The 15,674-nt window shown below is 40.3% G+C and overlaps 1 protein-coding gene across 4 annotated transcripts in view; it reads left to right on the forward strand.

Moving 5' to 3' along the window:
- Positions 1 to 15,674, forward strand: part of myt1la (myelin transcription factor 1-like, a) — a 49,977-nt gene that overhangs the window by 25,288 nt on the left and 9,015 nt on the right. For all 4 annotated transcript variants that reach the window (XM_056764634.1, XM_056764635.1, XM_056764637.1 and 1 more), the window contains 8 exons: positions 393 to 850; positions 2,090 to 3,082; positions 6,601 to 6,732; positions 7,545 to 7,635; positions 9,294 to 9,401; positions 10,223 to 10,443; positions 12,747 to 13,012; positions 14,848 to 15,072. In XM_056764634.1, coding sequence (XP_056620612.1) covers positions 393 to 850; positions 2,090 to 3,082; positions 6,601 to 6,732; positions 7,545 to 7,635; positions 9,294 to 9,401; positions 10,223 to 10,443; positions 12,747 to 13,012; positions 14,848 to 15,072 — 2,494 coding nt within the window. The remainder of the gene's footprint in view (positions 1 to 392; positions 851 to 2,089; positions 3,083 to 6,600; positions 6,733 to 7,544; positions 7,636 to 9,293; positions 9,402 to 10,222; positions 10,444 to 12,746; positions 13,013 to 14,847; positions 15,073 to 15,674) is intronic.

Consider the following 15,674-nt stretch of genomic DNA (forward strand, 5'->3'; position numbering starts at 1 on the left):
GCCACATCCAAATTACTTATAATGTCACGTCCTGTTATAGTGCAATTAAAGTGGAATTTCTCAATGGCTAATGATTATTATGGGATTTGTTTAATTGAGGGCTAGGTCTGGAATGAGCTTTGCCATGTTTATATTTTGGAAGATGAGTCTTATAAATGAGCTTGTGCGGTTTAGGAATAACACTGTCTGTCTTATGGGAGTGGAGTTCAAGCAGCACACGCATTTCCATGAATAAATGTGCCAGTGGTTATTAATGCTTTGTTATGTCTTAAACAATTCTAATACTTCTTATCTCTGAGGGCTGAGCTTTGGCGGAGACAATCCTCAGACATTCAAGGTAATTTTTCAGAACCGTTGAGTGTAATTCTCTGGGTTTTTGTTTTCTTTTGTAGTGTTTATGGATGCCCCTTGGCTAAGAAAAGGAAAACCCAAGAGAAACCTCCACAGGAGCCAGCTTCCAAACGCCGTCCATTTCTAACCATGGCTGATGGAGAGCTCTCCATGTACGAAAGCTATGCGCCGGACACCATGGAGGAAGGAGATGAGAGGGAACAGGAAGAAATAGAGGAAGTGGAAGAGGAGGAAGGAGAAGAGGAGGGGGATGATGAAGAAGAGGAGTGCTCGGATGACAATGAGGAACCAGGAGATGAAGAGGAGGATGAGGAAGAGGAAGGAGAAGTGGAGAGAGAAGAGGTTGAGCAGATGGAGGAAGAGGTAGAAGAGGATGAGGAGGTGGTGGAGGAGGATGGAGATGATGAAGAGCAGGATGAAGAGGAGGAGCAGGAAGAGGAGGAATATGAAGATGAGCATGAGGAAGAGGAATACTATGAAAATCTGCTTCATCAGCAAGGTAAGGGATGTTCTCCAATTGATTGCGCAATAGTTCTCTGGGCTCTTGATGTGCCCATGAAATGTTGAAATGTAGTGTTTATATAGCATCTTCATAGAAATGGATATTTAAAGAGAGGGTCAACACAATGTGTGGAACAAAAAGACATTAAGTTGCACATGAAAAATGAATCACGGGCAGCTTATTGTAGGTCAACAGTATAATTGATATCCAGTTAAAAAATGGAAAATGCAATCATCGAAGTCGCTATTATTACATCTGTTTTATTTCTTAAATTGTCCATTTCCAAATCACATTGGAATCTGCATACACTACATCCCTGTAGAGAACGGTCAGCCCTCGGCCTTCTAATTAATGTAGATTTTACAGCAAGGAACAATTCAGCTTCCCGTTCGAATCTGAGTGAAAGCAGATGTGACTGCTTTCTTAGTATGCATCTCAGCCCCATTCTCCGGTGTCCTCAATCGCTTCTGACAGCGCTCCCAGAGTAATGGAGAGAAGAGGCTCTCTGAGTTATTAACTTTGGCCCCCCTCCGCACATGCACGCAGCCGTTCCAGGAGGTGTCAAATACACTCAAGCCCGCCACCCCACCCCTTCCCCGGTGAAAATGGGCTCCTCCTGAGGATATTTCTGGCTCCAGAAACAGAGCACCTCATCCTCTGCTTATCCCAGCAGTCTCATCTGCCTCTGTCCCAAATACTAGCAACACTTAAATCTCATCCGTACAACCGAGACTTTCCAAGCAGCCTGTGCTTCTTACATATCATGGAACGCATATATGTCTTGTACAAATTTGTGGTAATTTTGCGTGTCTTGCATTTCCATATTTGTATATATTTCAGTGGTGTATCTATTTATATTCAGCAGTGGTTACTGTCATTCTTTGATTGTTTGAATCGGTTCTTACGTGTGTCATCCAACTGTACTTGAAACCATAGCATGACATTTGTTTTAGGTTTGATACATCAGTGCTATCGTTCATGAGACATTACATTTTCATAATGATAGTGTTCGAGCTGATTCAGATTACAGAGCCCTGACATTTCGTTTGAGAATTTATCATGCCGCATTGGTAGACAACCCTTTGCTTTTCAAATAGAGTGACATAGTGCCACGTCTTCAGTGTTTTAAACTGTCGGTTTTGTTTAGAAACCGCCTACAAATCTTCATAAAAATGCATTACGTTCATCACGTTTACTTCAGAACACATTCAAAGAATTGTACTCTTTTCTCCACAGAGGACAATTATTCTAGTGGTGGACAATCAAAATCCAATCGAATCCATGAGAAGGACAACAACAATAACAACAACCTGAACAGTGAGGAGTATGAGAATTACGACGAACTGGTGGCCAAATCCCTGCTGAATCTCGGCAAAATTGCAGAGGACGCCGCCTACCAGGCCATGACAGAGTCGGAGATGAACAGCAACTCCTCCAACAGTGCAGGTGAGGACGATGATGAGGACGAATATGACGGGAGCGAACAAGGAGGTCAAAAGGGAGAGCTGAGTGTCGACCTGGATAGTGATGTGGTGCGTGAGACGGTGGACTCCCTGAAGCTACTTGCTCAGGGCCACGGGGCGGTGCTACCCGACGAGGGGTACCCGGACGCCATGTCCGGGGATGCTTGTGCAGCTGGCCACGCTAACGGTAGGGGGCGGGCGGAGGAGAGCGAGGAGGAGGTGTGCCTCAGCAGTCTTGAGTGTTTGCGAAACCAATGCTTTGACTTGGCCCGCAAGCTGAGCGAGACCCACACGCCCGAGCGACCCATGATGGAGCAGCACCATGTCGAGCATCAACATCATCAACCTCTGCATCACATGCCCAGGTATGACAGCTGCCAGTTGGACCAGCAGAGACCCCTCGAGAGGAACTACTCGGACATGGTCAACCTGATGAAGCTTGAGGAGCAGCTCAGCCCAGCTTCCAGGGGCTACCCCTCCAGCTGTGCCCATGAAGGGGACGAGGACACTACGTCGGTGGCCTCCGAACGTTCGGATGAAGCTTTTGACATGACTAAAGGCAACCTGTCTCTGCTGGAAAAGGCCATTGCTCTCGAATCCGAGCGTGCCAAGGTTATGCGAGACAGAATGGCATCAGAACAGATGGTGGCTCGGAGGGACAATCAGCGCCTTCATGGAGAGCACAGCCCAAGGCAAAGCAGTGGTGCAGAAGAACGCAAGGCCCGACTTCATCACGATGGCACAAAAAGAGCATATTACCCTAAAGGTAAAAATTTTATTTTATTTTTTCAATAGATTCCAGTCTATAATTTTCTCTTATTGTTCTGTTTACAGAATGTTGTGCATGAACGGAGATCCTTTGAAGATGAATAAAATTTTCAAGAACATGAAACTAAAATATGAGGCTGTGTTAAAGGGATGGTTCACCCAAAATTGCTAATTTACTCACCCACCTGTATGTTTTTCTTTCTTTCTGAAAACTCAAAAGATATTTGAAAGAATGTTGGTAAAAGAACAACAACGGTACCAATTATCTTGCATTGGTTTTTTGTCTATACAATAGAAGTGAATGAGTACCACTATTGTTTGTTACCAACATTCTTCAGAATATCTTCATTTGTGTTCTGTGGAAGAAAGAAAGTCAAACAAGAGGGTGAGTAAATGATGACAGAATTTCTTGGGTGAACTATCCCTTTAAAGTTAATGTATTCTTGCCGGGTGAGCAGGCATATTTTAGTCTGCTTAAAAACATGAAGAGATGCGCTATTACTTGGTGATATTTCTTCTATTTTCTTATGACTAGTTAAACCTTTTAGTTGTTTAGATGTGATGTTCAATCACATTTAGCACTGTAGTTTTACTCATTTGGTGGACACTGGCAGCAACGTCTATAGTAACAACAGCTTTTGTCACTAAAATCGGCTGGGCATGGTAACATCAGAGTCTTAACCTTGTCAGGCATGAGTAATGTCAATATACATGGCCCGTTAGGAAAGCAAATCTCATCCCTTGGATCCCATACAAGGTATATTTCCTCAAATCCTTCCCAATCCACACCCACTACCTTTGGGAGTGAGCCACTTTTTCTGAAATGCAACTATTACCCATCAGAAACTACAAGAGCGTATCGGTATCGCATTTAATAAACAGCGGCGATGCTGCTGAGGATCCTCAGGTCACCTTCAGTTACTCAGTGTTACTGCACTGTCTGTCTTGTACCGCTTTAAATGGTTCATCATTTCTCCCTGTTCAGATGACGCTGTTTTGTATGTTTCGTTTCCTTTCATTTGCTCCATAATTTTCTTTTGCACTTTATATTCCGTCTGAGAGAGTGCCTCTATGCTGCCATTATATTTGTTTTTTTTTTTTCAGTGCACAACCACAGCGGAACACTCACAGGGTCGAGTAATTATAGAATTACCCTAAGATTTCACACCTCGTCTCCAGAAACTATTCTTGGTGATAATTATTGGAGCGCAGTTAATAAACATGTCGAGTGATCTCCGCATTCTGACTGACAGGAAATGTTATTTGTTGGAGTTGTATTGCGGTTATTTTTGGCTAACGAAGGAGGGAAGGTTGTTATAGTAATCAGTTTCTGTAGCTTGAGCGGTAGAGGATGGCATAGCAATGCCAAGGTCATGGGTTCAATTCATAGGGAGTGCATGTAATGATGAAATGTATTCATGATATTCTTGAACAGCCTGTGGGTGCTTTTATGATGACTCTCTACGTTCATTTGCCAGGTTTTCCCTTATTGGTCTCATTAAAAATCATTGTAGAAACTACAAATTCACGGCAAACCAGACCTGTTAGAATTGCAAGATAGTTAAAGAGCAGCTCAGATCTAACATGTGCTGTTGCCCCAAAAAAAAGATTTAACTAGAAAATATTAATGGAGAAGACTGACAAATTGGAGAATAAACAATCCTATCTTAAAGAAACATACCCTAGAAGACCTATATTTGAACCCTTACATCTGGCTTTTTGCGGTGTTTATCTCCTAAATGAATGTGTGTTTTGAATGACTCGGACGAGTTAATGACTCAAATTGGCGTTTGAAGGAGTTGGTTAAATGATTCACTAACTCGGTGGAAAATAGACGCCACCTACTGGCCGTCTTAGTTCTGCATTTAAAGTAAGCCTAATATTTCCCTTTATATATAACACTGCTGTCTCAATCAATTTTGGTCCCAAATTTGAATTGGTTCCCACGTGAAAAATTATCTAGTGTACTTTAGTATTTACTACAGTAAACATCTAAAAGTAGTGTTTTTGAGTCTTATAGTAAATATTTAAGTATACTACAGTATTTGCTACAATTTATCCAATTGCTACAGTTAATACAACAAAATATTCCAGTGCAAAGTATAATACAGTTTACTATAGTAAATACAATCTAAATCTGTGTTTTTTGTATAGATTTGAATTTTGTCACAGCATCGTGATACTACTTGGTATCGAGATACTTCAGCTGGTATAGAATCGTAAGACATGTTTACAGTACCGTGACAACCCTATTGCATACTTCGTATCTTTGAAGGGACAGATACAGCTGTACGATTATTTCTGAAAACAGACGACCTCCTGCACGTGTGCGGTGGGGGGGAACTAAAGCATGTGCCGTGTTCGCATCCATTACCAACAAAACACACATAATAACTCCGTTTCACTTACCGTGTGTGGTTCATGTCCGGCATCTTTTAGCGCTGGGCATGCTCCATCTATCAGTTTCAAATGATCTCCAAACCCAGCGTTATATCCACGGTTCATATAACAGTCCTCACCGAAAAGCAGTGAAAAAACAAACACTGCTGAACTTACCGAACGCAATGATCTCTCTCTCCTGCTCCAGCTGCTTGACGTGTGCGTATGCTCCTTCTCCCACTCTCCCTGGTTGACGTGTGGGCGCGCTCTTTCTTCTCTCTTATACGCGTAGGCGAATAAAGGACTAAGAAAAGTTGTTACGAAAGGGATTTTCATGTATGAAAAAAACTTTCCGAAACCTCTACAAATGCTGGGGGAGTGTATCCAGCACAGAAATACTACGTCAAATGTTCAACTCGATTTTGACAAGTTGACCATGTCAAGCATGAGAAGCCTGCACTTTTAACATTGTAAAGAAGTCAGAATGCATGAAACACTGTGGCACCCCACCTTTATACCTGAAAGACTTTCTTTCCTCTGCAGAACACAAAAGAAGATATTTTAAAAAATGTTGGTAACTGAACATTGGCGGTACCCATTGACTTGCATTGGTTTTGTGTCCGTACATTGGAAGTCAATACCGCTGTTGTACGGTTACCAACATTCTTCAAAATATCTTCTTTTGTGTTTTACAGAATCGCAAGAGGGCAAGTAAATGATGAAAGAATTTTAGTTTTTATCTGAACTATCCCAGTATACACTTCAGCATGGTGGGAATCTGATGGAAAATGTCCCCAGAGGTGTTCATACTATTGTGGTTATCTTTATTATATTTTCTCTCAGATATTTTTATTAATTGCGTTCCATTAGAAGGTAAAAAAGCAACTAAGAATTCCATACTTAGTTGATAAGGCAGATCTACCGAACAAAATTTACTTTTATTCCTAACTCTGTCCCAAAAAGTGTCAATAGGATGTACAGTATTCCTTATGCTGTGTCTAATTTCAAAGCAAACACAGCAGTGTTTGAAAATAACCGTAACAGGAGCATAAATGTTATCTCGAAGAATCCAGCAGGTTAATGGGATTGGCTTACTGTGACTGTAACGGGATCTGCCAATAACGTCTTTGTTTTCAGACTCAAGGGGAGAAAAAAAAGAAAGCAAGTGTCCCACCCCGGGTTGTGATGGCACCGGCCATGTCACTGGACTGTATCCACACCATCGAAGCCTGTCTGGTTGCCCCCACAAAGACCGTGTTCCGCCAGAAAGTAAGCTTGACTTGTAGTCATTTGCATATGTTCCCATATGTGCTTGCTATGTGCTGCCTGTACTGTGGGCATGGTGCTTGACTTCAACCTTTAGTTACTATTTCTCATTTCTGTCTGCCTTTTTCGTATGTGTATTTATACAATTTTTTATTATTGCTCGTCATGGCGCTCTTCTCGTACTAACAATGCATGGAATGTGGATTTGCTAAAGTTTCAACATTTTTAAGGTCAAGCCTTTGCACGCTTCTGAAAAATATTTTAAAAAATGTATTAAATTGGGTTGATCAGAAAATGACCATATTGGGATTTTAACTTGAATATTCTTTAATGTAATATTCTGTGCTGGCATATAAAGCCCATGTGGCTACACCGAGTCTCAGACGTAAAGGAGCTTTTCTTCCCTACCTTCAGTCACACCTCTAATTGGATGAAGTGCATGTCACAGGCGGGTTCTGATGAGTCAGTTTACTGCAGGCCCAGAGACAGCACTGCAGGATTTGTCATAGACAATCTAATGACTAGACTCATTTAATTTGCCAAAAATATCCCTTATTATCAAAAAGAGATTTATTTTCTTCTCACGCCAATGCTTTCACACGACTTGCCTGCCATTAACACATTGCATGCCTGGATTCTTCTTTCACCATATGCTTTACTTGTGATTAACTTTATGATTAACTAATTTCTACGGGAACATTTCTTAAAAGCATGTGCATGCCACTGAGCTGTTCATCTTAATGGAACACAAGGCTTTCATACTCACTCTGGATCCTCTTAACCTTCTCTTGCCCTCTCCTCTCTGTTTGTCCAAGTTCTTGCAATGTATGAGAATGTTCTAAAGTGCCCAACGCCTGGCTGCTCGGGACGCGGCCATGTAAATAGCAACAGGAACTCCCACCGCAGGTGAGTAGCTATACGGGATGTGGAGTGAAGGAAGAGAAGGCGCTGTTGGGTCTGATGTTCAGCCTTTATACACAATTTATACAGGGAATATGAAGAATAGATGGATTTAGAGGTAGGCTTTCTTAGAAGGAGAAGAGGGACTGATTTGTTTGGGTTGCGTTGAGCTCTGCTGGGTCTTAAAAACACATAGCTCCAGGCTCAAATATCTAGTTTGCGCATTGGCTCTTTCGGAAATTCAGGGTTCGATTCCCACCCGGAGCCAGATGCATTGCGCTTTTTGATACTTGTAAAATCAGATTAGTTTTAGTCGCCTGAGTGAATTGTGCAAGACATATCTTAAAAACTATAAACAAAATAAAAATATTATATGTTGGAAGCTCAGTATTTTTTACTCTGTAACACTAAGGAGCCCCAAACAAAATGTAACGTTTCTTGAATGTGAATGAGATTAGAGCTTCACACAAACTTACACTCGCACTTATATATATGTAAGATGTGCCTCCATGTGCACTCGACATGTTTATTAACTGCGCTCCAATAATTATCACCAAGAATAGTTTCTGGAGACGAGGTGTGAAATCTTAGGGTAATTCTATAATTACTCGACCCTGTGAGTGTTCCGCTGTGGTTGTGCACTGAAAAAAAAAAAACAACAGACATGCAGACTTGGTGTCGACATCGCTGCAGGCCACGTTATATGGAACAGCTCCTATGGGAGCACACACGCACCATCAGAACGACTGAACAGAAGAAAACAAAATGTGTAATAGGGAAATCTTACACACTTGTACAGTGAATATATGTATATTATGTCTACACATTCCTCATCGCATGGTTGTCATGGCAACAGCATAGCGACAGGAGTCCCTCTGTCTGTCTGTGACCACTCCCTTTTTCTCCCACTAATTTCCATTTGTCTAAACTGCTGGGTTTTTTTTCGGACAATTTGTGTTTCCATCTCATTGTATTTGTTTAGGGTTTTTAGGATTACCGAACACTCACGTATTGGGAAGACAATACGAAAATTGCACAAGATGAGAAGCATTTCCAGGCAAAGGATACAAAGGAATACAGAGAAAGAGACAGAGAAGTCTGAAAAGTGGGACAAATGAGACAGAAACAAGGGGAAGGATAAACAAACGGAGAGGGAGATATAGGAGAGTAATGAGAAGTAGAAACAGCGAGAGAACGGAAGAACAGGAGGAGAGCAAGGGAGCGTAGCTGGATGTTCTGAAGCTCAGTTTGCTCTAGTGTGTCTCTCTGAAATGACTGCGGTATCTCGCTGTGAGGAGCTTTTCTGAAGCCAGCCAGCCAGAAATGCCCAGTAGATATCTCCAAAGCTTTGCCTTCACACTATAGAACTAGGCCACATGAAATGCATAATTCATACATAAATATCCCCATGTACCACACACTGTCTTCTAGGATTTTGCAAACGCGTTGGAAGCCGGTATCGAGAGAATGTCGTATTAAGCAGACCATTCTCTTTGACAGACTCGTCTCCATATGCTGTTGTTATGCATTCCCTCATATCTCACTTTGTTCCTCAAGCTCTGCTGTCTGCCAGGGCGCGTGCGTGTTTGAGAGAGCGTGTGCCCTTTACATGCCGTCGAAAACGAATTGTTAACACTACACAAATTGCTTTGCCGCTGTTGCAGTCTCTCGGGATGTCCCATAGCCGCCGCTGAGAAGATGACAAAAGTTCAGGAGAAACAGCCCGGCTGCGACAGCTCCAAGTCCAACCAGGCATCAGACCGCGTCTTAAGGTACTACTTGATCATACGTGCCACATGCTAAGTAAAAATATAGTGACATAAATTGAGACTTATTGAGTGCGTTTACATGCACAGTCTTACTCCGGTTATGCTTAATAAGCTGATAAAAAGTAAGATCATGTTAATGCGCAAAAGGCTTTTCTTTTATTGGGGAAAGCTCATAAACGGCATAAACAAAACCCGCAGAGGTAGTGTTTTGCCCTTTACTCCGATTTCCCGCTGCATGTAAATGGCTTTACCGCTTTTCTCTCAGTTTATGTGCGCATGTCTGACAGCGCAATAGTAAAAGTCCCAAATGGAAGTAACAGTAAAATAACGCATAAAAGTCCGCTATCGAATCATGGAGTTGATGTAGAAACGTCAAAATGAAAAACTATCGTTGCATATGCTGGTTCTGCGGACACAAGAAAAGATATCAAAATACAGCTACTGACCAAACTTGTCAAGTCACAAACTTCCATGTAAATGCGGTTTTCTTTGTAGCCAGTTTATTACTATGCATATAAACACATGAAAACAGGTTTCTTTTATACGCTTATTTTTGATAAATATCCATTTATTTTGTGCATGTAAACACACTCATTGCTGTAATGCCAAATTTAGTCATTCAATTCACATAAAAATATTTCTCTAGCCCTTCTCACAATACCAACTGTTCAAGAAAAGCATTTATTTTTTAAAGAATGCAATATTGCCTCACAAACCTTTTTGTTTAGCCTTCTAATGGTTTAAGCTTGATACATCACGTACAACATCTAGTCCAGTGTGGCTCAACGTTGGTTCCCCTGTCTGTCTATGTTTTTGTCTTCCAGGCCTATGTGCTTCGTGAAACAGCTGGAGATCCCACAGTTTGGGTACAAAAATAATGTTCCCACCAGCACTCCGAGATCCAACCTGGCCAAGGAGCTGGAGAAGTACTCCAAGACAACCTTTGACTACGATAACAGTTTTGACAACCAGTCTCATGCCTACGGCAAGAGGTCCCTCATCCCCAAGCACCACGGGCGAGACACATCGCCCAAAGGATATGATGGTAAGCTTGCCTTCATTAGTCTTTCCTCTGGCATACAAGTTGGAAAGGTATGAAGATTTAGCGTTAATAAATAGATACTGAAAGATCAGATTGAAATACTATAAGAATTTGTTTTGTACTGCCAGACCTGCTCGCAGTATTTCCATTAAAAAAGAAATTATTTTCTTATTTTGAAGCGAAGCCCGTGTTTTAATAAAAGCTTTAGTTTGAATTTTTTACAGCCAGTCATAGGGTTCAGACTTTTATTGAAAATCTTACTCTGCAGCTTATTGGCTTCTGCAATGTTTAATAACCAACGTACAGCAACCCAACTATGGGATTTTTAATTTGAATGTCGCTGCTTTAATTTAATGATGGTCGAATGGCTTTTGACCACCAAATGCAGATCTGTGAAGACTTTATTAACAAGAGGATAGCTATGTATGATGGGCTTGGGAAGTATCTATTATTGTTTACATATAATGTAATTATGTTTTTCCATAGGTTAGTTGGTGATGCATTCTACCAAATGCGTAAAAAAAATTGATGTAAAAATGAATTTTATTACATTCATATTAGCAGATACAGTCGTGGAAAAATGAAGAGACCGTTTCAAAATTATTTTCAGTTTTTCCAAATTTACTTTTTATAGGTAGGTGTTTACGTAAGTAAAGTGATCATTTTTGTTTCATTCTTTGACCTGCTTACAATATTCCTACCACATTTCAAATCAAAATGTATATTTGCATTTTCCTGCAGAAAATAAAAACTGGAGAAACTGAAAATAACAGAAAAGATGCTTTGTATTTTTTCAGACCTCAAATACTGCATAGAAAACAAGTTCACATTTACTTTTAAGCAATTCAAAAGTCGTATTTGTACGTGAATTTTGTCCAGTTGTATCACAGTTTTAATATGTCTTGTTAAGCTGTCAGTCTTTCATTTGCTTTTGGATTGCTTTGTCACTCCTGAGGTTTGTTTTGTTGAATTTTAACAGACACTGGAATGGCCATAATACATCTAGAAATACGGATTAAAGAAACATTTTGAATGGTCTCTTAATTTTTTTAAATGTATGTTTTTGTATTGATATTGAAGGCATATCGCAGATCTTGATCTCTTCAGGACTGTTCTGAGGCAGGGTCCCAATAGATGTTAATGTTGCAACTTGATGTGTATTTTTGCGTTGTAACCTTGTTCTCATGCGTCGTTTCTTTTCATTTCCGAACTTTTGTCATATGCAGCATTGTAGTTCCCACCCACAGTTCTGGTCTTGATAAATGAGCGCACTTACAATTGTGAAGGAATCAAATTAACTGGAACGATTTTGTTCAAAATGGTAGCAGTTGATTTCACGCCCATGCCAGAAATCGTAGAGATTTCCTGTCAACAGAATTTGGTGGGATATTTTTGGTACGGTTTCATTAGCTATGCTGAAAATAACTCATTTTCATTATAACTCATGGTTATTACATCAGGATAGTCTTGATTGCCCATAAGGAGCATTACAGTATGCCCTGCAGTGATAATATAGACATTTTATTGAAATCAGAACACATACCATATCTCGGAAATTAAGAGGCATTCTTGCAAGTTATGTTCCTTTCCTGTATGCTTTATCAAAGAAACACAGTTTTTGATAAATGAGACAAATGATGTCTTGGAAAAAAATTAATGAGAATAACATTCAATTAATGTGTTAGGAATTAACTGCAGTTCGTTCAGACTCGGTTGGCGACATCAATTAGTTACACCCAGTTTAGTTGTAATAACAGCATTGCTATTTGTCTCGATAAAAAATAAGATCAAATGAGAGAATCGTATAAATCTTAAAGAAGTGATAATAACTATAGCTGCTATTTAGTGCACTAGTTTATCATCTTCCAGTATGGGGGAATCGATCATCAATAAAAGGGTAAACAGATTTTTGCAATTTGTGTAATATAAACGTGGAGTTTCCTTTTCGTGCTATAAAAAAGAAATGCTGTATAAATGCTAAGAGTGCGGGTTTGAGGTTTTCTTTTAACAATGTGTAGCCTGCTGCATGAAACCTAGATACGCTGTCACACCATTTTCTCCTCCCATTCCTGCTCTTCTCCATTCTCTCACACTCAATTCCTCCCAGCATTTATCATGGAACAGCACATCATCTAATCAGCCAGACTAAGGTTTCTTTAATCTTTCTATCCATCTATCCTTTCTCCATCTATATGAATATATCTGTTTGTCTGTCTACGTTTTTCTAAGTCCAAGGACAGTGTCTGTAAATTCAACAGCAAGCTCTCCCCCCCTTTTCATTTCTTAATGCGTGTATATTTCCTCAGCCAAGCGCTACTGTAAGACCTCGAGTCCGACCAGTAGCACCACGAGCAGCTACGCTCCCAGCAGCAGCAGCCTCAGCTGTGGAGGAGGCAGAGGAGGAGGAGGGGGAGGAAGCAGCGCCAGCAGCACATGCAGCAAGAGCAGCTTCGATTACACACACGACATGGAAGCCGCCCACATGGCCGCCACGGCCATCCTCAATCTGTCCACGCGCTGCAGAGAGATGCCCCAGAGCCTTAGCGGGAAAGGCCCCGAGCTCCTGGTGCAGGTGAGCATTGACTTTTTCCTCTCTTTCTTTCTCTTAAGCTAATACCTTCTGGGTTTTTTTATGACTTTTGCTCAGTTTCCCAAAATGAGGCCGTGCCAATTTAATCATTCAGGGCGAACCCCTGCTCCTCTATTCATTTTACAGCAGTTAACGTAACACCGAGCTCACCTACACAGGGGCGCGGTATCACATTCTCTGTGGCTAATGGTGACGGGGTGGTTGAGGTCTTCTGTGTTAGAGTTAGGTTCGGCATATGAGCCTAATGGTGTGCGAGCTCTGATTGCTTTAGTGGCACATCGATTTTAGGCCGTAATCTGTACGGTGATAATGAGAGCATGGGGATGGAGAGGTCTAGGGGAGGCTGGCAGCTGCAGGCACGCTGGGATGGTTATAACCCTATCCTCTCTCTCACTGAGACAGGTAGAATTATTGTTGATTTCAGCTGTGGTCCAGGTCTGCTCTGTTCTCCGAGCATCCCTCTGGGCACACAGGAAAGACAATGACCTCTCTTTAAGGACAGCAAGGTAGCAGGCTGGAGCAATAGAGGATGAGAGAGAGAGAGAGAAACAGAGGTAATAAAGATCTGCAGGGCTCTATATGCTGTATTCACCACTGAGCATCTGTGTGTTGATATATAGGACAGTAGACGCAAGTTGCTCCCTCTCTTTTTTGTCTTCATTTTTTTTAATAACTTTATTTAATCATTTAAATTTAATATTTAAAAAAAAAATTGTCTTTTCCTATATGCACAATGGACAAATGTTGTTTGTGGTAGACTATAAAATTAGAATGTGTGACATCATTTGCAATCGGATTGTTTTAATATAAATTCAAGTTCAATTTTACCAATGTTACCATCATTTGGTTTGAAGGCATAGAGCATGTTATATTGTCAACAAGAAACCAATGCTACAATATTCTGTATTAATATATAAAAATGCTTATTGAACCCGAATCACCCAAGACTTATCAGGTTAATGTGTTTTTAAAAATGCACTTACTCACAGATCATTGTTTCAAGGTTACATTGATTTGGATGTGAGCTAATGTGGTGTTGTCCAAATGACTAAGTTGTTTTCTTTGTGATTAATCCATTCATGTCGACCCGTTTGATAAATCCAATCCGTTTTGCAGAATGTGCATGATAAATGAGCATTATCCTAATAATTTACATACTATTCTGGATCATATATTTTGGGGTATTTTTTCCACAGACAAGACAGTGGAATAGAGAAAGAAACAACGGGAAGGTAGAAAGACCTTAAACCGGGACTCTTTATTGCTACTCTGCCATATGTCCGACAGAACAGCCGCACAGAAAAAACTAATTCCAAAATATATTCAGTTTTTCTGAATTTAATATTTAAATGAATGTGTTTAGGTAAAATAGTATATATTTATATAATTCTGTGAAGTAGTGACAACATTTCCCCCAAATTCCAAATTTGATGCAATTTTATTTGCATTTTTTGGACAAAATTGAAACGGTCAGAATAACAAAAAAATCACATCTTATCTACTTAAAAGAAAACAAAGTGCATATTTATTTTAAATGATTTTACGTGTATTTTAGTAATAATGAATATTTGTTGGATTTAAATCATATTGTTCACATTGCTGTTGCATGTCTTTGCCACTCCTGGGATTTATTTCTGTTTTAATTCATCAGAAAATGGATTGAAATGGTCGTATTACATTAGCATGTTGAATAAGTCAACAAGTCTTTTTCCTTCGCTTTATGGCTACAATCATATTTGTAAAATCTTTGTTCTGCTGTTAATAGTCTCCCATGTTTTCTATTTGTCTCATCAACCCTTTTTTCTCTTTCACGTCAGAGCCCAAATGACCACGATGGCGATGAGAACGGAACCCTGGATCTTTGCCGGGCTGGAGGCTTGGTAGAGGGTAGTGGGGGCACAGTTCTGACCCCCCTGCAGCCCATGTCCCCCCAGCGGCAGGCCATGCTCAACAGCCACTGCTACCAGATGAGCACAGCAGACTGTTGGGACCTGCCTGTAGACTATACCAAGATCAAAAGGCTGGATGAGGACCACAAGGAGGTAACCCCCACCCCAAAACCCCCTGATGTGCTTAGAATCTGCAGCAGTCGTGTCATTTTAAATAAAGTTAATTAGATGCCTGTTACCACCGTTTTTGGCACATTGTATGTGTCGCGTTGGAGAAGTCAACAAATACACAGCATTTGAGAGCTGTTGAGTAGCAATTTGCATTTGCATCTATTATTACTGTATATACATTATATGTAAACCCAGGGTTGTGCAAAAGATACAAAAGGGAAACGCATTTTAAATCTCATCAGCCTGTCTAAAAACATTATAGATATAGTTGTCACCAATACATAATAAAAGACATAACAAAAAAACTTGTCAAAAACGTCCTTCACTCCTCTCTCATTAAAGTGTAATAATTAGGTCTGTATCATTGTGACAATATTGTGACAAGTAACTTCATTTTATCAAAGAGCAATTTGGTCTGGGAGTTTATTTTTACGTCAGTGGTTAATTTCCCTACTTCTTTTGGTCATTATTGTAAATACATTTTGTGAAAATATTCTCAAATGCTTTGCTTAAAGGTAGACTTGTTATGACATGGTCGTCTACACACACTTGGTTCTGCTTGGTTTTAAACTCAATTCCAGCTA

This window comes from Triplophysa dalaica, chromosome 13 (assembly GCF_015846415.1).
Source record: "Triplophysa dalaica isolate WHDGS20190420 chromosome 13, ASM1584641v1, whole genome shotgun sequence".
NCBI classification, from domain to species: domain Eukaryota; kingdom Metazoa; phylum Chordata; class Actinopteri; order Cypriniformes; family Nemacheilidae; genus Triplophysa; species Triplophysa dalaica.